Source organism: Girardinichthys multiradiatus, chromosome 8 (genome assembly GCF_021462225.1).
Source record: "Girardinichthys multiradiatus isolate DD_20200921_A chromosome 8, DD_fGirMul_XY1, whole genome shotgun sequence".
NCBI classification, from domain to species: domain Eukaryota; kingdom Metazoa; phylum Chordata; class Actinopteri; order Cyprinodontiformes; family Goodeidae; genus Girardinichthys; species Girardinichthys multiradiatus.
Window position 1 is genome coordinate 17,222,835 of NC_061801.1, and position 23,397 is coordinate 17,246,231.

Sequence of the window (23,397 nt, forward strand, 5' to 3'; positions counted from 1 at the left end):
CTGTGCGGGGTTATTTAACACCTGAGAGCAAGCGCAGGTGCGCTGTGGAACTGAACTGTTATAATAACCTCATGGGGAAATTCACCATTTTCTTTGTCTTCAACTTTACTGCTTACTAGCTTGCCGCCAAAAGTTTTATAACTCTTTGTGTGCTCACCCCCGCCCAGAGTTGGGGGATGTTTTATGACTGAGTATAACCGAGTTACAGTTTGGGCTACGCTCCCAACCTCTGCTCACCACCACATCCCTTTGTCATGTTATCATTTTTGCCATAACTGCTGGTTTGATCCCATACACACCCACTGCTGTTTTGCTTTATTTTGTTTTGTTAGATATTTTACCCCTTTTTGTGTAGAACTTTGCATGTTTGAGTAGGTGAAGATCATTGAATCGGAAGAGCGAGTGTATCTGGCTGATCAATTTAATAAATGTTCACATAGATAAAGAGAAGTCGTGGGTATTTATTTTGTGCAAGAGTGATTCGTCGGTGAAAATAAGGTTAAAGTTCCGCATGTTTCAGCAGAAACGGTCGATTAAACAGTGACATCTCTGGTAATAGTTATTAATTATTACTGACTATTTAACGGTTGTAATTATCAAAGGCGTTGAGCCACAATTACAACACCAGAAGACATTTCTGGTCTCGATTCATAAATGAGAATTTTTGGTTAAGAAATTAATTTGGTCAAATTATGATTTTTAATTATAATTATTGGTAAATATTAATTAATCAATAATCATAATTCCAACACCTCGAAGCCATGGCCTCTCCGAACTCCTCTCATGCCAGAGTTTTTGCCTCAGCAATCACCTGAGCCGCATGCCGCTTGGACTGACGGTACCCATCAGCTGCTTTTGGAGTCCCACAGGCCAATAAGACCCGATAGGACCCCTTCTTCAGCCTGACTGCATCCCTCACCGCCGGAGTCCACCAGCGGGTTCGAGGATTGCCGCCGCAACAGGCACCAACATCCTTGCGACCACAGCTTTGGTAAGCCGCCTCGGCAATGGAGGCGCGGAACATGGCCCAATTGGACTCAATGTCCCCCACCTCCCCGGAACGTGTTTGAAGCTCTCCTGGAGGTGAGAGTTGAAGCTCCGCCTCACGGGAGACTCTCTGCCAGGTCTGACCGGCATCCTCCCGTACCATCGGAGCCAGCTCACCACCAGGTAGTGGTCAGTGGAAAGCTCTGCTCCCCTCTTCTCCCGAGTGTCCAAGACATGCGGCCGCAGATCAGATGACACAACAACAAAGTCGATCTCCGAACTGCGGCCTACGGTGTCCTGATGCCAAGAGCAAATATGGACACCCTAATGCTTGAACATGATGTTAGTTATGGACAGAACCCGTCCCCCCACCCGTAGGCGGAGGGAGGCTACCCTCTCATTTACCAGAGTGAACCCCAATGTACAGGTGCCAAGATGGGTGGCAACAAGTATGCCCACCCCAGCTCAGCGCCTCTTACCAGGGGCAACTCCAGAGTGGAAGAATGTCCAACCCCTCTCAAGGAGACTGGTTCCAGAGCCAGAGCCGTGCGTCGAGGTGAGCCCAACCATTTCCAGCTGGAACCTCTCTACCTCGCACACCAACTCAGGCTCCATCCCCACCAGAGAGGTGACATTCCACATCCCAAGAGCCAGCTTCTGCAGCCGAGGATCAGACCGCCAAGGTCTCCGCCTTCGGCCGCAACCCATAACACATTGCACCCGACCCCTTTGGCCCTTCCCACGGATGGTGAGCCCATCGGAAGGGGGACCCACGTTTCCTCTTCGGGCTGTGCACGGCCGGGCTCCATGGGTGAAAGCCCGGCCACCAGGTACTAGCCAGCATGCCTCACCTCCAGACCTGGCTCCAGAGTGAGGCCCACGTGACCCACGTCCGGGCGAGGGGAAACTGTGTCCATTTTTCGCAATCATCATTAGAGGTCTGTGGGCAGCTCTTTGTCTGATCCCTCACCTAGGACCTGTTTGCCTTGGGTGACCCTACCAGGGGCATAAAGCCCCTGACAACATAGCTAATAGGATCATTGGGACACTCAAACCCCTCCACCACGGTAAGGTGGCAGCCCAGGGAGGGGATAATGATAGTCATTATCCAAAAATGGAGAAAATATGGGAGAATGGTGAACCTTCCCAGGAGTGGTTGGCTGACCAAAATATTGCTTTGATGACTTATCCAGGAGGTCATCAGAGAACCCAGGACAACTTCTAAAGCTTGGAGGAGCTCACTTGCTTTAGTGAATAATCTCATGACCATAATTATAATACATGCAAAATCCTGTCTGCTCAGGATCAGTGTTCATGATTCAACAATAAGAAAGAGACTGAGCAAAAGTGGCAGACTTTCAAAGTCAAATCCACTGCTGATAACAAAGACCCATCTTACATTTCCCACAAGACATCTTGATGATCCCCAGAACCTTTGGGAAAATATTCTGTGGACTGTTGAGATAAAAGTTACATCTGGTGTAAAACTAACATCATCAGAACATCATTCCAACATTCAACTGATAAAATATACTAACATATACACTGCCTGGCCAAAAAAAAAATGTCGCCACCAAAGAAAAAAGGTCACACACTAATATTTTGTTGGACTGCCTTTAGCTTTGATTACAGCACGCATTTGCTGTGGCATTGTTTCGATGAGCTTCTGCAATGTCACAAGATTTATTTCCACCCAGTGTTGCATTAATTTTTCACCAAGACCTTGCACTGATTATGGTAGAGTCTGACTGCTGCTCAAAGGCCTCTCCAGCACATTCCAAAGATTTTCAATGGGTTAAGGTCTGGACTCTGTGGTGGCCTATCCATGTGTGAGAATAACGTCTCATGCTCCCTGAACCACTCTTTCACAATTCGAGCCCAATGAATCCTGACATTGTCACCTTGGAATATGCCCGTGCCATCAGGAAAGAAAAAATTCACTGATGGAATAACCTGGTCATTTAATATATTCAGGTAGTCAGTTGACCTCATTCTTTGGACACATACTGTTGCTGAACCCACACCTGACCAACTGCAGCAGCCCCAGATCATAGCACTGCCCCCACAGGCTTGTACAGTAGGCACTAGGCATGATGGGTGCATCACTTGACCTGCCTCTCTTCTTACCCTGATGAGCCCATCACTCTGGAACAGGGTAAATCTGGACTCATCAGACCATATGACCTTCATCCATGCTCCAGAATCAAATCTTTATGCTCCCTGGGAAATTGAAGCCTTTTTTCCATTTAGCATCACTGATTAGTAGTTTTCTTAAGGCTACACAGCTGTTCAGTCCCAATCCCTTGAGTTCCCTTCGCATTATGCATGTGGAAATGCTCTTACTTTCACTATTAAACATAGTCCGGAGTTCTACTGTTGTTTTTCTTCGATTTGATTTCACCAAACGTTTAAGTGATCGCCTATCATGATCATTCAGGACTTTTTTTCCGGCCACATTTCTTCCTCGAAGACGATGGGTCCCCACTATCCTTCCAGTTTTTAATAATGCGTCAGACAGTTCTTAACCTAATTTTGGTAGTTTCTGCAATATCCTTAGATGTTTTCTCTGCTTGATGCATGGCAATGATTTGACCCTTCTGAAACAGACTGACATCTTTTCCACAACCATGGGATGTGTCTTTTGACATGGTTGTTTGAGAAATGAGAAGCAACTCATTGCATCAGTTGGGGTTAAATAACTTGTTTCCAGCTGAAACATGCAGTAATTATCCAATGGGAGGCTTGTACCTATTTGTTTAGTTAAATCCAGATGGCAACTTTTTTATGACCCGGCAGTGTATATTTCAGACTATTAGAAAATGAGCAGTGAGGTTGTAACTTTGTTTTTAAAGCCTTGCATTTAATAAAATGCAGAAATAGTTTTGCTTTATTTAAGAAAGTGACTTGTTTTTTTTATATGAATTATAAAACTACATATTACTTTTCTTGTCTGATTCCCACTTAGCCAGATGTCAGATGGCTAAAATCCTTCCAGTACTTTTAGAAGACTTCTTATAGATGCAAATTGGCCATGTTTGTGGTCAGGAGGTTTCCAGTGGCATGTGTTTAAGTAGTTAGGTAAGAGCTGGATGGCTTTGCCATGACAAATGGACACTAAATGCATGCAGCCAGCCAGCTCTCTCGTTCTGTAACTGGAGTCCAACCGCAAGGCTGGTGCAGTGTTACTTCCTGAAAATGGTTCTTCCTGCCTGTCTGTCTTATTCATTAGGGAAGGTAAAGTTTATTTTGTACAGCCATTTGTTTTTATCCATTCAAGTCCACTTTATTAACATCGATGTGCAAACTTTGACTCTTATAAATATAGTTATAAATATAGTTTTCATATTTGGACATTAGGTGAATTAACTGTGCAATAAACTTAAAGCTGGGAAAATATAATTTCTATAATACAAAGATTTGAATTTTGTTGTGTGTATATTGTTAGTATTTTTGCGAAAAGTTTGTGAAATTTGATGTATTGTTTCTTGTTTTGTTTTGTCCTCTAATACTGATTTGTTTTTACTCTGAGAGACTCAAATCAATTCACTCTCATGACAACATTTTGATAAAAAACTTTATTGTAGGTGGCTAGATCGCAATGAGGATGATGGACAGATTATCCGTGAGTTGGTTCCAGCTGGAGATGGGGTGCGTCTCTTTAGTAAGTCACCACCAAGAGAATTTTCACATTATTTTATTTTGATCTTTTTATGACAAATTATTGTGCATTCGTGTTAAAATTGGAGTGAAAGTAAAGTATTATGTTTACAGACGTCAGCTACCACATTGCAATCAAGACAGGCAGCGTGAACGGTGCCAGTTCTGACTCCAGAGTGTTTGTGAAGCTGTACGGGGAGAAGGGCGATACTGACAAAGTGATCCTGGCCGTCTCAGACAATGACCTCAGGAACTACTTTGAAACAGCACGAACTGACATCTTTACTCTGGACACTTATGATATTGGAAAGGCAAGTTTGTTTTATCTCACAGACAAGTCTGGTTCAGACACTGGGTTTCATGTCTGTATCTATTCAATGTACTGTGTAGATCAACCGTCTTCTGATCGGTCACACAAATGAAGGCTTGCGGGCCGGATGGTTTCTGGACAGTGTGCAGATTTCTGTGCCGGTTCATGGGATGCAGTATATGTTCCCGAGCCACCGTTGGCTTTGCAAAGATGAAGCAGATGGAAAAGTAGAGGTTGAAATCTATCCCAGCGAGGTCTTGGAAATTGAAAAATGTAAATGAAAAATAAAAAGTACATAGCCTTTTTTCAACTTGTCAAAGTGAACTCACAGCTTTTCTTTAACAGTGATCAACTATAAAATAACAGTGGTCACTGGTGATATGCGTTCTGCCGGAACCAACGCCAACGTCTTCTGTCAGATATATGGAGATGAAAGGAAAACTGAAATCCTCGCCCTGAAGAGCCGCTCCAACAATTTTGAACGAGGCACCACTGAAATCTTCAAGGTCTGTGTTAAGCCTCAAGATATTGTAACATCCAAGTGCCTTGCATAAATATTCATACCACTTGAACGTTCTGTCGCACAACAACCACTTGTGAAGTGGAAGAAAAATAATTAAGGGTTTTCAAACTTTTTTACGAATATATCTGAAAGTGTGGCCTATATATTCAGTCCTCTTAACTTTGATACCACTAAATAAAATCAAGTGTAACCAATTGCCTCCAGAAGTCCATATATGTGTAATTTAGTTGCAGTATAAATAAAAGTGACCTACTCAAAAAAAGCAATCTGTGGAGGAAAACTAACACTGAACATCACCCTTACACACCATCCCCATGGTGGCAAATGATAGTGGCAGCATTATGCTGTGGGCATGCCTTGCTTCAGCAGTGACAGGAAAACAGAGACATTTGAGACATGGATGGAGATTCCCCTTTCATAAGGACATGAACCCTAAACACACAGCCAGAGCTATAATGACATGTTTTAGATCAAAGCATATTAATGTGTTATAATGGCACAATGAAAAACCAATCCATGGTAAGACTTTAATACTGATGTTCTCAGACACATTTCATCCAATATAACTTAGCTCAGGCTATTTTGCAAAAAAGAATGGGCAAAATCTTGAGTCTCTAGATGCAATCAGTCTGCTATAATTGCAGAAAAGCTGGATCTACACTAAAATTGCTCACACATGCCTTTCATATTTTTATTTGTAAAGAAATGAAAAAAAATGTGCATTTTACCCCAATTTAGACAATTTTGTGTTGATTTGCCTCATAAATTCACATATATAAATACATACATACATACATAAATACACGGCACAGAATATTAGACTGAAGCATTTAGATTGAACATTAACTTTTCCCTTAAAATACAGATTGAAGCTCTGGATGTCGGGAAAATCTATAAGATACGAATCTTCCATGATGGAAAGGGCATTGGAGATGGATGGTTTCTGGAAATGGTGGACATCAGGAGGCTGACGATGGCAATGGTGCAAATTGAGGTAAAAAGAGAGGAGATGACAAAGAAAGACAAAAAAAAGGACAAGAAAAAGAAAAAGAAAGAGGAGGAGGAGGTGGAAATAATTGAGGAGCTGCAAGAAGTGGTGGAGACATTTACTTTCCCTTGTAACCGCTGGCTGGCCCGGGATGAGGAGGATGGAGAGATTGTGGTTGAGCTGCTGACTGAGGCCAGCGAGGAATTGGAGAGTAAGTGGAGCATGAATGTACTCTGCTCACTTACTAATATGTCAAGCCTGACAGGAAGTAGTGTAATTAGCCACTACATGCATTGTTATAATGTCAGTGAAGATTTACAGTGTTTTCCTTACAGTGAACTCTTATGAAGTTTATGTGTACACTGGGACAATGTGGGGGGCTGGGACTGATGCCAAAGTGTACATCACCATTTATGGAGAGATTGGCGATACAGGAGAGCGATGGCTCAGGAAATCCAATCACCTGAATAAATTTGAGAAAGGACAGGTACATTTTGTTCAGTGGAACTTGATTTTAACTTGAATTTTCATTCGACTTTTGTTGTCAAGGGAAAATGTTGCCAATTCCATTTGAATGTTGTTATTTTATGCTTATGATCCAATAGTTAAAAAAAATTATCTCAAGATTTTAGCCTGGTTTTAAAATGTGAATAAAAAAATCTGAATTCTGAATGGGAATTCACTCCAGTTGTTTGTACTCTATACAACTCAGCGTTGCCACTAAGACAGCAGTTAGAGCACACAGAGAGATGGATCTTTGACCATTCTACTAAGTATAATCTCTTCACAAATTTACATTTGTGTTGGTGGGCAAGACATTATACCAGCGTGTTTCGTTTGACTGGAATTAATAGTAACATTTGCCCCAGTCAAAGTCCTGACTATTTTAAGGATGTAGCTAAAGATTAAGGTGATGACAAGGAAGGCCTTCCAATCTCAGACACCAAAAGCTCATCACCAAAGATAAATAATCAAAATACCAGTGAAAACATGCAGCTGGCTGGTTTTGATTGCTTTAATATCAGTAACGATTTTTCTATTGATTATTGAGAAGGATATAAATATTTTTTGACATGACATTTTCTGATAAAATGTAAATAAAGTGCGACTGGGTTTTGTTTCTCCAAATTTTCTTACTTTTTAATGAGTTAGTGTTACCATAGCTTGATCCCTCATCATGCAGCATCTCATGAGTTTTGCAGGAATACAAAAAGATTAGCTACATTTGCAACAAGGTTTTTGTACATGTCCAGCTCCTCACCCCGTTTTTTTTATCCATTGTCAACACATTGTTTGTGTGTGACCTAGGAGGATGTTTTCAGCCTCACAGCAGTTGATCTCGGAGTCCTGAAGAAGCTCAGGATCCGACATGACAACAGCCAGGCCAGCCCCGGCTGGTTTTTGGACAGAGTGGAAATTGTAGACACCAAAGATGACACTACGTGAGTCATGAGGACAATAGAAAGAGAGCATCTGTCAGTTATTTATATTAGGTGTCTGGTCTTTCACACAAACCAGTTTTCTTTTTTCTTTTCAATTGAAAAATGTTTATAAGGACAACAATACTGAAGACGTTTGGTAACTTTTAATAGAATGTTTGGAAAAACAGCATTAGCTCATACAACAGATAGGACATAGGATGTCAGTAGAGCTCCACTATGTGGTGTGAAATGGTATTTGACTTGGATAAAAATATTCACCAGTGCTATGTGATGACTGAAAAGATCTGAATATCTTCGAATCTTGAAAATATTGAGAACAAAACATGTACTTGGATTCAGGTATTTTTTTCCATGTAAACGGTGGCTTGCTGTTGATGAAGATGATGGGCAGCTTGCTAGAGAGCTGGTTCCTGTGGATGAAGCCTTCATGAAAAAGGGGGATGAAGATGAAGATGACTCTGAAGCAACACTTGGTTTGGAACAGAAAGGTGAGAGCAATTACTGAAAAGATGAGATATAACTCAGAAATCTGACAGCTTAGACCTGGCAGTTCAACTAAAAACAATATTACAATTGTACATTTTAAGATCTACACATGACATTTATTACTGTATAGTTCTTTTCACCTTGTGTTATTTTGTATTTTAGATACTTTGAATGAGAAATAACTTACTTACTTTCTTTATTACAGCCATGTCTACAACGTACACAATCAGGATAAAAACCGGTGACAAGAAATATGCAGGAACAGATGCTAATGTCTTCATGACCCTGTTTGGCACCAAAGATGACACAGGTGACACTTTAATCTGTTATATTGTGTTAGATTTGCATGTATCTAAATGTTTAAAGCTATTATGTGCATATCTGCAGGGATGATTACTTTGAAGGCGTCAAAGACTCATAGAAATAAGTTTGAGCGGGGCATGATTGATGAATTTACAGTGGAAGCTGTGGACCTTGGACCCTTGTCAAAGCTACGTATTGGACATGACAACTGCGGTACATTAAGACAATTTTGTAAATATTGGCAAATAGATTCAGAATGCATCCACAATGATAACATTTCCATGAATGTTTAAGGAGGAGGATCTGCAGGGTGGTTCCTCGACTGGGTAGAGATTGATGCCCAGTCTGTTGGGCAGAAGTTACGCTTTCCATGCGGCCGCTGGTTGGACAAAGGAGAAGATGATGGAGCCATTGTCAGGGACCTCTTTCCTAACCCTCTTCAGACAGAGTTTTACACACCATGTAATACTCACTGTTTAACATTGCAGTTGCGTGAAAGAGATTTTTTTCAGATGTTCCTAAAATACTTTTGATTTTTTTGGTTTCTAGTTGTTCCGTATGAGATTAAAACCTTCACAAGCGATGTGTTTGGAGCTGGAACAGATGCAGATGTCTTTGTTGTTCTGTATGGAAGAGATGGAGTGTGCACTCAGCAGAAATCTCTGTGTGTCAACAAGAGGGAAAGGAGAATGTACTTTGAAAGAGGAGCTGAAGATATGTTTATTGTTGAAGTAAGTTAAAATATGAGAAGTTATACATTAATAAACTAGGATTCTTTAATCTCTTGGAATTCTAAAACAGCATTAGTCCGTTTGTGGCTCATTGTGGTGAATGTCCCTTTAGATAAGCAAATCATTTTATTCTCTTTGTAGTTAGAAGATGTGGGGGATGTAATAGAGAAGATTCGTATCGGCCATGACAACCGGGGGGTCAACCCAGGGTGGCACCTGGACAGAATGGAGATCAGACGCCTGCTCAGGAAGGGAAAGGTACTTCTGCGGGTGACTGCCACAGTGGTGAAATGTCTTTTATATCAGTAAAATCTGGTCAACAATACTTTTTTTTGCATGTAGGCATAGTAAGCCTTACAATCCCTTTTACAATGTTAACTTCTTCTCCCAGCAATCTCTCCTCCCCATGTCCATTCAAGACTTCATATATATAGGATAAAGTTATATATAAAGTATATATAAATATATATATATATATATATATATATATATATATATATATATGTTCGTACTTGTTGCCTTCTGCTAGATATATACAATGACGAGTATATAAATATAAACATTTCAATTCAATGATTGTTGGCCTGTTAAAAACCTAAGTTGAGTGAGAAAATGTATACATTTGTGAGTGTATGCCTTCCTAACCCTTTTTTCCTAAGAGTGGGCCTGAAAAGTCTTTGTTTTAGGGCCGCAAAGTCATTCCCCTTAGTAGTTCCTCTTCTCAAACTGAAACAGAGTGGACACCGTACCTCTAATGTTAACGGGTAAGAACTGGGGGCAAAAGGGCATTCAGCCATAATCTGAGGGGCTTTAAAAAATATATGATTCAGTTGACTAAGAAGTAGCCAGAGCTGTTAATTAATTGCTTTAAAAAAACTGTATCTGATGTTAAGCACTGGTACAAGTTTCTGTAAAACATTTAATTCACAGATCTGAATTGAAGAATAACCCTATGCACTGTGTAGACACTGGTCGACCTAATACAAACAAACCTGGTTGCTGCTTTCAGAAGGCAGCTGTTTCATGTAGCAGTAGACCTACATTTGCCAGCCTTTTCTTCTTCAAATCCAGCTCTATTTCTGGTCAGCAGGTGGTGATGTTCTTCACATAGAAAACTGACAGTACTCCAATAATGTGGTTTTACTATGATCTCAAATACCAATTCAAAACACAGATTTAAGAAAGGTCTTCTCTAAGACACTAATATACATTCTTAGGAATAATAATTCTTATTCTGTTTAGGGTTCAGAAACTGCCATATTCCCATGTGAGCGCTGGCTTGCCAAGTCAGAAGATGATGGAGAAACGATGCGAGAGCTGCAGCCCTCTGACATCATCACTGAGAAACTTTCCAGAGATGGGAGCCTGAAAGTGACTGAGGTTGAAGTGGAAGATGCCCTGGAGAGTATGTTGCGTCCTGCTTTTTTTTTTTTGTTGCTTATTTCCCTTAATAAATCTCTGTCATGTCAGCTGTGTCAAAATATGGTAAATTGCTTTTCATTCTGTATATTATGTTGAAAATCCCTCAGACTGATGTGTTCTGTGCTTGTCTGTTGCTGTTATTCCCTCCATAGCTCACACATATAACGTGTCAGTGATGACGGGTGATGTAAACGGGGCTGGAACTGATGCTAACGTCTTCCTCACAATTTATGGAGACCTAGGGGACACTGGAGAGAGAAAGCTGAGAAAGTCTGAAACAAACACCAACAAGTTTGAAAGGGGATGTGTAAGAAAGCATTTTTTGACCTATAGTATTTGACAAGTTTCAACAGTACTTGTACCCCTTGAAATTTTCCACATTTTGTAATATTACAACCACAAACGTCAATGTATTTTAGTTGGATTTTATGTGATGGGCTACAAAGCAGACCATTATTGTGAACTGGAAGGAAAATGATACATGACTAAAAAATCTGAAAAGTGTAATATGCATTTGTACCCCACAACAGCCCCCAGTCCAACCCCCACCCCTGTCCTGTGTTGATACTTTGTTGGAACACATTTTGCTGAAATTGTAGGTGCAAGTCTCTTGAGTATGCCTCTTTTGCTTATCTACGAACTAATTTTATTCCCATTCTTCTTCAGCCTGATTGGACGGAGAGCATCCGTGAAAATCAATTTTCAAATCTTGTCACCAATTCTCTGTTAGACTAAGATCCGGACTTTGACTGGGCCATTCTAATGCATGAATGTGCTTTGATCTAAACCATTCCATTGTAGCTCTGGCTGTATGTTTAGGGTCATTTTCCTACTTGAAAGAAACATTCTGCCCCCGTCCCAAATCTTTTGGAGGCTCTAACATGATTTCTTTCTGTATGGTGTGTCATCCATCTTCTTGTCTGACTAGCTTCCCTGTCCTACTGAAGAAGTACATCCATACAGCAGGATGCTTTTCCATCCCACTGATACTTGTTGGCCAAAACTGACCAGAAAACCTTCTTGCACATGTTTGCCGAGTCAAATTCATGGCTTATGGCAATCTTTAAGCAGGACTTATAATGGCTTTCTTAAATCAATGGCTTTCCTTTTGCCCGTCTTTCATAAAGGAGGATTTGTGGAGTGCATGACTACTACTTGGCCACAGATTTCCCACCTGAGCTGCTAGTCTCTGCAGCTTCTCCAGAGTTACCATGAGCCAGTTGGCTATTTCTCTGGTTAATGGGCTATGTGCCAGTCAGTTTAGGTGGACACCCATGTCTTGGTAGGTTTGCAGTTCATTTTCCATTTGGTGGACTTAACTGTGATCTGTGAGATATTCATAACCCAATTGGTCATAACATAACACATTTTTAAACTTCTCCTCAACTTTATCCCTGACCTGTCTGGTGTGTTTCCAGGACTCCATGATGTTGTTTGTTCTCTAATGTTCTCTAACAAAGCTCTGAGGCTGTCATAGAACAGCTGCATTTTAACAGAGATTACATTACACATAGGTGACTCCTGAAGACAGCTGGTTGCACAGAGTAAGTTGGAAGTAAATACAAAAGCACATCCTGCTTTTCATAGTTTTTTTGCAAACATTTTGAAAACTTGTTAGTGTAATTTGCTTTACACTTTATCATTGTGCACTTTGATGTGTTGGTCCAACACATAAAATCCAAATAATGTGAAAAAGTTAAATTGGTATTAATATGAATCGGTTCTGTATTTATTATATTTGCCTTATGATCATCTTCTCCTCCTAGGTTGATAAGTTCACAATAGAAGCAGTTGACCTTGGCCAGGTTTTTAAGATAAAAATCCGCCATGATAACAGCATGTTGAATGCTGATTGGTACTTGGACCAAGTGGAGGTGTTCGATGTTGATACCGAAGAGGTCTACCTGTTCTTATGTGAGCGTTGGCTCTCCAGAAAGAGGGAGGACAGACTCATAGAGAGAGTCTTCTACATCAAGGTAACATGCACAGCAATTGGACTCCTCTCAAATTATGCAAACAAATGAAATAAAGTATAATCTTAAATCTCAAGTTATTAATGGGACAGTTTATTCAAGTTAGGTGCATACTGTGCCTTAGTTTTAAAATATTGATTCCTTAGGTAACTTCTTTGTTTGATTGATTCATCTTATGTATTCTAAAGGAATCAATAAATTCTGATTTACTAAACTCTTGTTTAAATGAACAACCACAGTAGAAAATTCATCTCAAATGAAAATGTACAATTTAAGGCTCTGACAGGTTCAAAAACTAATCTCCAGTGGTGAAATATGGTAGTCCCAATGGCCAGATATTTATTTATCATTCCACCATGTACCACCAGACCAACACTGGGTACTCCAAAAGTGCCAACTAGTACTTAAATTGTATCACACCACGTGCCACTGCTATCAAACAGTGTGCTTCATTGCGCAACTGATAAATATGTGTTTTTGTTTTTTTTCCCATGGTGCCTCGCTGGCCTCCACCCAGGGCAGAAGGCCATATTGCAATTATTATCCTATTATATCAAAATTCATTTTAGGTTTGGCCAGTCTATGAATCGTGATTTTCACACTCATCTCACAAATAGAAGAAAGGTTCCATTTCTCCCAAGATGTGTTTTAAATTACCTTGGTCCAGTGCAGAATAATCCAGTTGAGTTCTGACTAGTATAAATATGATAGATTTTGAGCAAGAGATGGTGAAAAGCATTCTAGACTCTTTAAAATAACCTTTCAATTTAGCACCAAAATAGCAAAATATTTTCTTGCTTCTGTTAGGAATATGCATTTAAAAATGACCATCTTTGCATCTTTCAATGCTGTCGGTCATAGTTAGATTTTGCTTTGATGCAGCAATCTGTCCCACATTTGGCAATTCTCGCTCAGTAAGACATCAGTAGCCATTCTGTCTAGTGCTGTCTTCTACCAACTGGCAGTTACAAATACATATATTTTTACTTTATTACTGTTACTTTCCTTGTTGCATAGCAGCAGTATCTCTGTGTATCTGTATCACATAGTTTCTCTCTTATGTTTTAGGGTTATGAAGGTGTCAGAGTGAGCCTAAACAGTAAAAAGACCTCAGCCTTGACAGTGAAGAGTGTTGATAGTAATATGAACAAAAAAAACAAGAAGAAGAGAGACAAAGACGTCGAGCTACCGAGTAAGACATATTCACAACTGCACCATTCCCTTATCATTCTGGGATCAATCACATCCTGAAGTTAATATACTGTATTTACCTTGCAGTCATACCATACCACATCTCCATCTGCACTGGGCTGGAGCGTGATGCCAGTACCACAAGCAGGGCATATGTGATCATCATTGGGGTTGATCACACCCAGACAGAGAGGCTGTGGCTTGACCTGCTTGATGGAAGGAAGGGCTTTCAGGATGGCTCTTTAGAGAGCTTCGAAGCCCATGGGTCAGATGTGGGGGAGATTAAAAAGGTAGAGGTGAGTAAACGGGTGAAGCCTTTAGACATTTAGTCAGGAACTGGCACTGCCATGCCTTCTCACACACCCACACATCCACCAAAGTGCAGGAAAAATAAAGCCTTGTTGTTTGAAGTGATTGTTCTTTCCCTTCCCTGTAGCTGGGCCACGATGGGGCTACTCCAGAGAGCTGCTGGCTCGTTGACGAGCTGTCCGTTGCTGTGCCAACCAAGGGGGTCAAATACGCCTTTCCCTGCAAGTGCTGGCTGGCCAAAGATCGAGGAGATGGCTTGACTGCTAGAGTATTCAATGTACTGGATGCAGAGGCCGTTGCTATCTCCCAGAAGGTTTGTAAATGGAGAGAAAATGACAGTCAGTTATACCTTCACAAATAAAATTCTTAATTTCACCCTTCCTCAAGTATATAATTACATAACTTGTAAATCATTTTTGTAATGTGGCCCCTAAGCATGAGTACAAGTACAAAATTGCTTTTGAACAGCAGAGTGAATGGTTCAATATAATATAACTCAAAACCTTTTCAATTTTTACAGGGATTGCTACAAGTATTTGTGTTGTTCTGTCAAACAGTAATATATGGAACTTACTAATTTTCTATGGCCTTTAATGATTTTATCTGTCATTAGTATGTCAATGTTTATTATTTATGGGTCCTGTAACAGTAATTTGACATGTTTATTTTTACAGGTTTTATTGTTATGGGGCTATGCATCACAGTTAATTGGCATATTTATGACTAATAAAGTCATTGGGGTCATAAATTATTCATTGGGTGCCATAATCAGTTTTTGACAGAACTTGGGTACAATCTTCTCCTCTGACCATAGGTGTTTTAAGAAAAACAAATCCACTGTTTTTCATTGGGAAATTATCTAATTTTGTCAGACACAATTATGTCTACAAATACTTCCAGTACTTCACTCTTTTATAATTTCATAATAAAATGACTAATGTTGCTATCATATATGAAACATGAATATAAATTATAATATAAGAAGCTGTAACAACAACATTCAAAATCATTAATCCTCCCTTTCTGTCATGAACAGCCATTAATTATTGTATTTGGAGCAGAGACATTGTACCGTGTCTGAGAGAGAGTGCAGTTGCTGTAAAACAGAGTTTTACTAATATCGTTTTAAAGGGACTATGTGATTACAAGTTGCTATTTTAAACTCTTTATTTGTAGCTCAATTAGCTCAGTTAGCACAGCGAGCATTATGAAAACAGCAGTCCATGTTAGTACTCCCTAGAAAAGGTGTCTTAGCTCTGAGATTTCCAAAAGGCTTCCAATTTCTCCAAACCCAGCATGTTCTACAACAGACGGAGGGTGAACTCTGTCTTAGAAATTTCCAAACCACAGTGCAGTACAACCTGGTAGCGTTTGCATATTGTGTGTTCAAAGGTCTAATTTTAGAGTGTTGGATCAATGAGTCAACAGTCAGGGCCATTTGGAGTGATGTTTCTCAGCTCTTTAAATGTTACAAAATATCTTGATTCTTGTTGGGCATTGTTTTGTCATTTGATTATGAAACATGTTTTATTTTTTAGACTATTTATGAGCTGACAGTAGTAACTGGAGATGTGCAGAATGCAGGAACAGACACCAAGATCTTCATGTCTGTGTTTGGTGCCAACGGCAGCACGGAAGAGATTCTGCTGCAGAAGAATGAGGACAGGTGACCTAAATATAGTTATTTTCTTTTCAAATGTCTACTCTTCTATTATTATACTGAGAAATAATTCTCAGTATTATGAACTGTGAGGTATTTATTGTGGAAGACAGGTTTGAGCGTGGTCAGGAAGACACTTTCAACATGGAGATTGATGACATAGCCCCACTCAAAAAAATAAGGCTTCGTATCGACGGATCCGGCAGTCGACCTGACTGGTTTCTTGACAAGGTCAGCTCACATACCAGGCCCTGCGTCTGGATACACACACATACATATTCAGCACATCAATAAGTAACAGGGGACCAGATATTTTTCATTGGAGACATTGTGTTCTTCTTTATTCTTGTCCAGGGTTAATTGGAACCTGAAGATAAAACTAAAACGACAGGAGTAATAAAACCAGAACAGTAATTCATAGCTTCTTTCCAAATCAATATAACAGAGCCAGTTCACATTTTCATCCTACAACTGCAGGCTCTAGGTCACAGGATCATCCAGGCTGTTATATCACTCAGACTAACGCAAAGGCATACATACATATTCAGTGGGAACCACAACGTCTGGATAAGCACATTGACCCATTTTATTTAATGTTAGATTTTTGCAAGGATGACAAAAACATTCATACAGACCCAGTATTTCATAGCGTAATGGTTTCATTATAGGGCTCCTTGCAAATGAATGAACACCTCTTTAACTATTTCAGGTTAGTCACATCACAATCAAAAACCTCAGTGTATTTTATTGGGATTTTATGTGACAGATTAAGACAAAGTAGCTCATCATTAAGAAATGGATAGAAAAAGATACATTCCATTTTTAATACTTATTTTGGACCTACTTGCAACAAGCCACCAACCCACAAGTCCCTCCACCCCCCACAGCCTTGACACACTATCCCATGTTGGCAGCACATCAACCATTGAACATACAGCAAATGAAATGTTTTATATTAAAACGTGCTTATGTTTTAAAATAGTCTAATCAATGTCCGGACTTATATCCAACTGATAATCTAATGCACTACAAAGTATTGACTCAAAGAAGGTAAATTTAAATGGGGACTACACTCTTAGATTTATGCACTAATTTGTGTTGAACCCCATAAAATACACTAAAAGTAGTTTTTTATAATATAACCAAATTAGAAAACATTTAAGGGGTATGAATAATTTAGCAAAACACAATACAACTCTGTGTGATGTTTAATAATTTAGATTTGCCTGCTATACCTTTCATGCATTGACACACAAGTAAAAAATAGTTTTCTCCCTGAATTACCCTGCAAGAACACCATCAGCGGCCACCTCCCCAATCTGTTTGAACTTGCAGGCTGACAGCTTTAATAGGATGGAACATCTCTCCCATGCTATCGTTGTCTCTGCTAAAGGAACGGTGCATGCAGGGCAAAAGAGAAGTCGGGATAAATCCCATGCCCTGTCCATCTGCGCCAGGGACTCTGCAACTGTGAGCATCTCCTTGAGTTGCACATGCACAGAGCCTTGTGTGTTCAGCATCACAAGCAGATAATTTACCTTTATGAAAAAGCTGGGCCTGTGTGTTGAAATGAACTCAACGGCTGACTGAGCAAACATCCAGAATAGTAATCAGCCCAAATACACATGCAAAAAGCTGAGCTAATAGAGAGAGCCTGTGTGGGCAAAGTCTTTGTCTAACAATAAATGCTTAGAGGACATTGCAGTGATAAATGTCCTCATGTATATGCATGGCACAATCTAGCAATAATTCAACCCTGTTATTTAAATAGTGGTGCATTTCCAACAACCAGATGTTGGTTATTGCTGGAAATATTTCATTTCTCGTTGATCCCATTCAGATTAATTAACAGTACTGAATTAATGTTTAGTTTTCTTTTCTAATGCAAACATCATTAGAAAATCCAATGTCACATCCTCTGACACCATTTACATTGACTGACAGCTTTCCTGCTTAATGTCGGCCTAATTTCAAAACCTGCTGTAACCGTTGTGAATCCAGGTGCTCATGCGTAACCTGAACACAGAGGAGGTGTCTGTGTTTACCTATGAGGAGTGGCTGTCCAGGACGTGTGGACCCAAGAAGACCATGATCTGTGAGATGCCTGCTGTGGTGGATGAGGAAGTGATGGTGGAGCTCACCACCTACATCATACAAGTCAAGACGAGTGATGTTTCAGGTAAGTTCCAAAACCTTCCAGGGAGTTTCAAAACTCTCCACAAGCAGAGACAAAGAGAAGCAGGAGGAGTTGCACTTGTTCGCTTAAAGTTTCTGAGTACATGACATAGTTTAATATAAATTTTTAAGGAAACCCTGAATGTAAGCTGGTAAATCCAGCTCTAGAGGTCTTACTTCATCACATTTACAGTTCTTCCTATTAATTGTGTTCAGGATAGTAGCTCACAAAGGTTATATTCATTTTAGTTTCAAAGGTCAAGAAATATGCACAAGGCAGCCAAGGACTTAGCCTAAAGTTACCAAAAGGGTGTTGATGTTGTGTACTAACAGCAAAGTCAAGCATCAGTGTATGGCACAATGGCTACAGAATAAAGCCAGGACATCACTGTCTTCATCTCAAATGTGAGTTCATAAGGTTGAACATTTATTTGATGATTTATCCAGTGAGGAGGAAGAGGTCTAAAGAATATTCTTCTGAGTGAATTGGCATGGAGACCTGACAAACCAGCACCCTACCCAGGAATTAAGAACCTGTCTGGGTTGAGCAAAGTCTGCCAATAACTTGCCACAATGGCAATTGACTACTTAAAATCTTTTTTTTATTTCCAAAAGCTAAAATTATGACAGGATTGAGGAAGATGTAATTTCTACTCCATTGATGACCAGCTTTGTTAATTTGATCCACATGAGCATTTCTCCAAGCAACTGTGTCACCAGGATACTTTGGATTTGTGAGTTTTGTTGTGTAAATTCTAGTAGCAGTGAATGCTTGTGATTGTTTCACTATACTATTGCATTCAACTGTCAAACACTGTTTTGAGGACACTCTCAGTCCCGCAACTAAAATTCTTCAAATCCATCTATACATAGTTTTCTTACAACCATGTTGCTTTGCACTGAAAAGCCACATCATGCTAATGCACAGATGTTGATTGGTAGGTAAGCAAAAACACTGATATACAATCTGTACTTGATGTGGGTCAGACACTGAGAAAATAAGTTGCTTCTGCAGCTAATCATGCTGTGTAAACATGCAAGTTGAGCATTTTGAAGGGAGTGGTTATTAATTAAATTTAACAATGCGATCAGAAGATGTTTTATATTGACAGGCCACAGTTAAAAAGTAAAAATCAACATTAAACAGTGCTTACCTTAGAATCCTTATGCTCACAAGCAACACATATGACCACCCCAATGGTCTTGCTGCTTTCTCATTGCTATAGCTATCTGATGTAGTTGTGGCATTAACTTTGTTGGGTCCTTGTCCCTCAGCTTTCATCCTCCCCTTAAAGCCAGATTTGCAATTGTTTTATAACTCTGTGGCAAAAGTGTTTTCCACTCTTTACCTATTTGCTTTCACAAATTTCAACCATTTTTCATGCGTGCAATATTATTCAGCCCCTTTACTTTCAGTGCAGCAAACTCACTCCAGAAGTTCAGTGAGGATCTCTGAATGATCCAATGTTGTCCCAAATGACTGATGATGATAAATAGAATCCACCTGTGTGTAATCAAGTCTCCGTATAAATGCACCTGCTCTGTGATAGTCTCAGGGTTCTGTTCAAAGCGCAGAGCGCATCATGAAGACAGTTTTTGATTTGTTAAACAAGTTTGACACATCCAATAAATTTTATTACACTTCATGATTGTGACCCACTTGTTGATTCTTCACAAAAAATTTGAATGTTATATCTTTATGTTTGAATCCTGAAATGTGGCAAGAGGTTGAAAAGTTCATGGGGGCTGAATACTTTCGCACAGCACTGTTAATTCAGAGGGATAAATGAAACACAGTTTTAATTTAGCCTATTTTACTGTTAAGTTATTAATCCATATGTTTAAAACCATCAAGTTCCAAGTTGTAAGCAACTGATCTAAAGGTTTAAGCATTTTGATGAAATCATAGATGAATTTGTTTGGAACACTTTTTATTTTAACATTTTGATCACGCTTGAGAGGAGAAAGAACTGATTTGACCCAGAGGCAGACAGCGTATGAGGCCATTTCAGGTCTACCTATCAGGCTCACCGTCATCCATCCAGCCAGCCTTTCATCTCAGGGTCAGTACCAGGTTAAGTTCTGGGGTGTTCAAACTGAGGGCAGCAGCTCAGACAACCTCTTTCATCACTAACATCCCTCAGCTCCTCCAGGAAGATTCCAAGTTAACACGAACGTTTCATCTGTCAAGTGTGCCAATTTGTTTTTAGTTTATATATCACTTTTTTTTATATCACCCCCCCAATGCAAACAAATTCTAAAATAGATCACTCCTGAAAAAATCCCGAAATACCTATCATCCTATCAGTTACAATCAAAAGCTCACGGTTGAGTTAGATATTTGTGTTTCACGTTCTTTCTCGAGTTTCTTGTTCAGGGGTTTTTCTGCAGGAGGAAAAACTGCTATATTTTGCATTTTGACTCCCACAATGTGATGAAAGAAATCCTGTTTAGAAGTCATTCACACTGCTGTGTCATTTCTTCTTTCTGCGGTATTTTCACACTTGCACTGCTGATCAATATGATAGCATAGCAAGACGTCTGAGCCAACTTTAAAAGACTGCTCTTTGCCTCTAGCATTTACTAGAAACAAGGATGCAGCCCTGCACCAAAGGTTGAGGCTGGAAAGAAAAGCTGCCTGCATGATAGAGACACAGGCATGCATGCTAATGAAATGATATAGGTGATGCAGAAACTGTGTTTTCTAATCATATGAGGGGTTTTAGATACTGTTTGTGGTTGTATTTATGTATAATGCAAATATGGTTAAAAATATAGTTTGAACACAAACTGTGGAGGCAAAATCATCAAACTAATTCAAAATAAATTCTTAGAATCACTTTTGATAATATCTATGTATTTAAAACACAACTGGACTTTGAAAATACAAGCTTTGGTCAGTTTTTACAGAAACTTGTATACACTGCACAAAGATATTAAAGGAACACTTTGAAAACACATCAGATCTCAATGGAAAAATAAATCATGCTGGACATCAGTACTGATATGGAATGGGTGATGTGTTAGTAACACAAAGATGGCAACACGTGGCTTAATTTGAAGTCCCAGAGAAATTAAACTTAAAAACTGATGCGGCAGGAAAGTACAATTTGCTAAAATGTTTTTGTAGCAACTCAATATGGTGGTAGTTTGTATGGCCCCCAAGTGCTTGTATGCATGCCTGACTTGGTCGGGGCGTGCTCCTTATGAGATGACAGCTAGTGTCCCATGACATGTCCTCCCAGATATTGACAAGGGCATCACTGAGCTTCTGGACAGTCTGAAGTGCAACCTGGTGGCATCAGATGGACCTAACTGATGACCCAGAGATGTTTTACTGAATTTGAGCCCTGGAGCGTGAAGGACAGTCATCAATTCCTTCATCCTCCAGGAACTGCCTGCAACCTCTTGCCACCGTGAGTCCAGGCATTATCATCCCAGGACCCACTGCACCAGCAAAGGGTTTAACAATGGGTCTAAGGATTTCATCCCAGTACCTAATGGCAGTCAGGGTGCCATTGTTTATCCTGTACAGGTCTGTGGGTCCCTTGATGGATATGCCTCCCCAGACCATCTCTGACCAACCAGCAAACCAACTGTCCAATTGGGTACCTGCAAGGTTTTTAGTCAAACTTAAATGTATACCTATCAGAATGAACAGGACAAAGATCCCAAAAACACTTTAAAACTGGCTTTGAAATAGACACGTCATGCTTCTAAAATGGCCTGATTGGCTAACCCTATTAAAAACGACGCTCAAAAAAAAGATCAAAATAAAAGTGAGCACTATGTTCTTTATAACTCTCCTTTCTCTCTGCTCAGGGGCAGGCACCGACGCCAATGTGTGGGTCATTGTTTTCGGAGAGAACGGTGACACAGTGACTCTGGCACTGAAGGAGTCCAGTAAATCCAACAAGTTTGAACGTAAGCAGGTGGACACATTTCGCTTCCCTGATATCCTCAGCCTTGGAGACCTCTCTAAAGTCAGAGTTTGGCATGACAACACAGGTGAGCTGATTGAAATTGGATGGATCTCATACATTTTGCTGGAATCGGACTACCTGAAATTTGGTGAATGTTCTGACTTTATTCACCTTTTGTCTCATATTGCTGAAATTATTTTAGTATTTTATCTGTCTTTTTTTGCAAATCAACGGGATTAATTGGGGGATTAGTGTTCTTTCTTATACATGTGTTTCTTATACATGTGTTGTGTATGTGAAGCACTAAGAGCAGCACTTTATAAATGTGCAGAATGAATAAAGCATCACTTACAAGGCAGGTTATAATTTTGTGGTTTAAAAAATAACTAAGACATACGTACATTATTTACTGAATGTGTCATAAATTAACAAAAATGAGAACTAAATACACATATTTGTCTAATAAATGTAAGTAATAAAATATTTGAATAATAAAAAAATGTATTTGAAAAAACAAATATTTATTTCAAAATGTAATTTTTTTCATGTTGCCATGGTATTTACAAACTCAAGGCATTTATTGTTATGGATAAATACTGTTATTTTATTTATTACACATTATTTACATTACATTACATTGCTCCTTCTTCAAAGGAGTGGAGCTATAGTCCAAAAATACCTTTCTGGGTAAAAATTACCTGACTGAGTAAAATTTATAAATCAGTTGTATAAAGTTGATTTTCTTTTAAAAACTAAAAGAAAGAAAGAAATGCAATGGAAGATTTGATTCATCATAAAATTTGGCAACAGGGATAAGGGCATTTATCTCTCCACTCTAACTCAGATTAGATCAGCTGATAATGTTGACTCGCTTTTAGTCTGTTTTTGAACCAGTCAGAGCTTTTGTATGACGTGACGTTACATACAATTTTCCATCAATTAACACTTTATATTTTCCAATCAAATAATAATTGAAATATTTTTTTGTACTTTTTGCTTTTCAAAATTAGAGCCTTTGATTTATTAATTTATCTCAAACCATTTAAAATTAGACAGGTTATTGTCACTTATTCTTTTTTCTTTCATTATGCAGGTATTGCTCCAGGTTGGCACTTGGAGCACATTGATGTGAAGGATGAGTTCATGGACAAAACTTTCCGTTTTCCTTGTGACCGCTGGCTTTCCAAGAAGGACGATGATGGGCAGATAATGAGAGAGCTGGCCTGTGCAAACAATGACTATTTAGACCTCAGCGAGAAGACAAGTAAGCTTACCTTATGACACCAGTCGAGTCTATTTGGTGTCAATTACAATCAT

The 23,397-nt window shown here is 39.5% G+C and overlaps 1 protein-coding gene across 1 annotated transcript in view; it reads left to right on the top strand.

The window, feature by feature from the left end:
* Nucleotides 1-23,397, top strand: part of LOC124872360 (lipoxygenase homology domain-containing protein 1-like) — a 41,520-nt gene that overhangs the window by 15,631 nt on the left and 2,492 nt on the right. Inside the window, exons 16-39 of the mRNA XM_047372252.1 lie at nucleotides 4,572-4,648; nucleotides 4,759-4,955; nucleotides 5,035-5,227; nucleotides 5,300-5,460; nucleotides 6,343-6,676; nucleotides 6,801-6,952; nucleotides 7,774-7,907; nucleotides 8,247-8,395; nucleotides 8,599-8,703; nucleotides 8,781-8,909; nucleotides 8,991-9,158; nucleotides 9,246-9,427; nucleotides 9,569-9,685; nucleotides 10,670-10,832; nucleotides 11,002-11,156; nucleotides 12,616-12,825; nucleotides 13,891-14,014; nucleotides 14,101-14,309; nucleotides 14,450-14,635; nucleotides 15,861-15,988; nucleotides 16,096-16,213; nucleotides 17,984-18,161; nucleotides 21,980-22,165; nucleotides 23,174-23,344. Of these exons, the coding sequence (XP_047228208.1) occupies nucleotides 4,572-4,648; nucleotides 4,759-4,955; nucleotides 5,035-5,227; nucleotides 5,300-5,460; nucleotides 6,343-6,676; nucleotides 6,801-6,952; nucleotides 7,774-7,907; nucleotides 8,247-8,395; nucleotides 8,599-8,703; nucleotides 8,781-8,909; nucleotides 8,991-9,158; nucleotides 9,246-9,427; nucleotides 9,569-9,685; nucleotides 10,670-10,832; nucleotides 11,002-11,156; nucleotides 12,616-12,825; nucleotides 13,891-14,014; nucleotides 14,101-14,309; nucleotides 14,450-14,635; nucleotides 15,861-15,988; nucleotides 16,096-16,213; nucleotides 17,984-18,161; nucleotides 21,980-22,165; nucleotides 23,174-23,344 (3,926 nt within the window). The remainder of the gene's footprint in view (nucleotides 1-4,571; nucleotides 4,649-4,758; nucleotides 4,956-5,034; nucleotides 5,228-5,299; nucleotides 5,461-6,342; nucleotides 6,677-6,800; nucleotides 6,953-7,773; nucleotides 7,908-8,246; nucleotides 8,396-8,598; nucleotides 8,704-8,780; nucleotides 8,910-8,990; nucleotides 9,159-9,245; nucleotides 9,428-9,568; nucleotides 9,686-10,669; nucleotides 10,833-11,001; nucleotides 11,157-12,615; nucleotides 12,826-13,890; nucleotides 14,015-14,100; nucleotides 14,310-14,449; nucleotides 14,636-15,860; nucleotides 15,989-16,095; nucleotides 16,214-17,983; nucleotides 18,162-21,979; nucleotides 22,166-23,173; nucleotides 23,345-23,397) is intronic.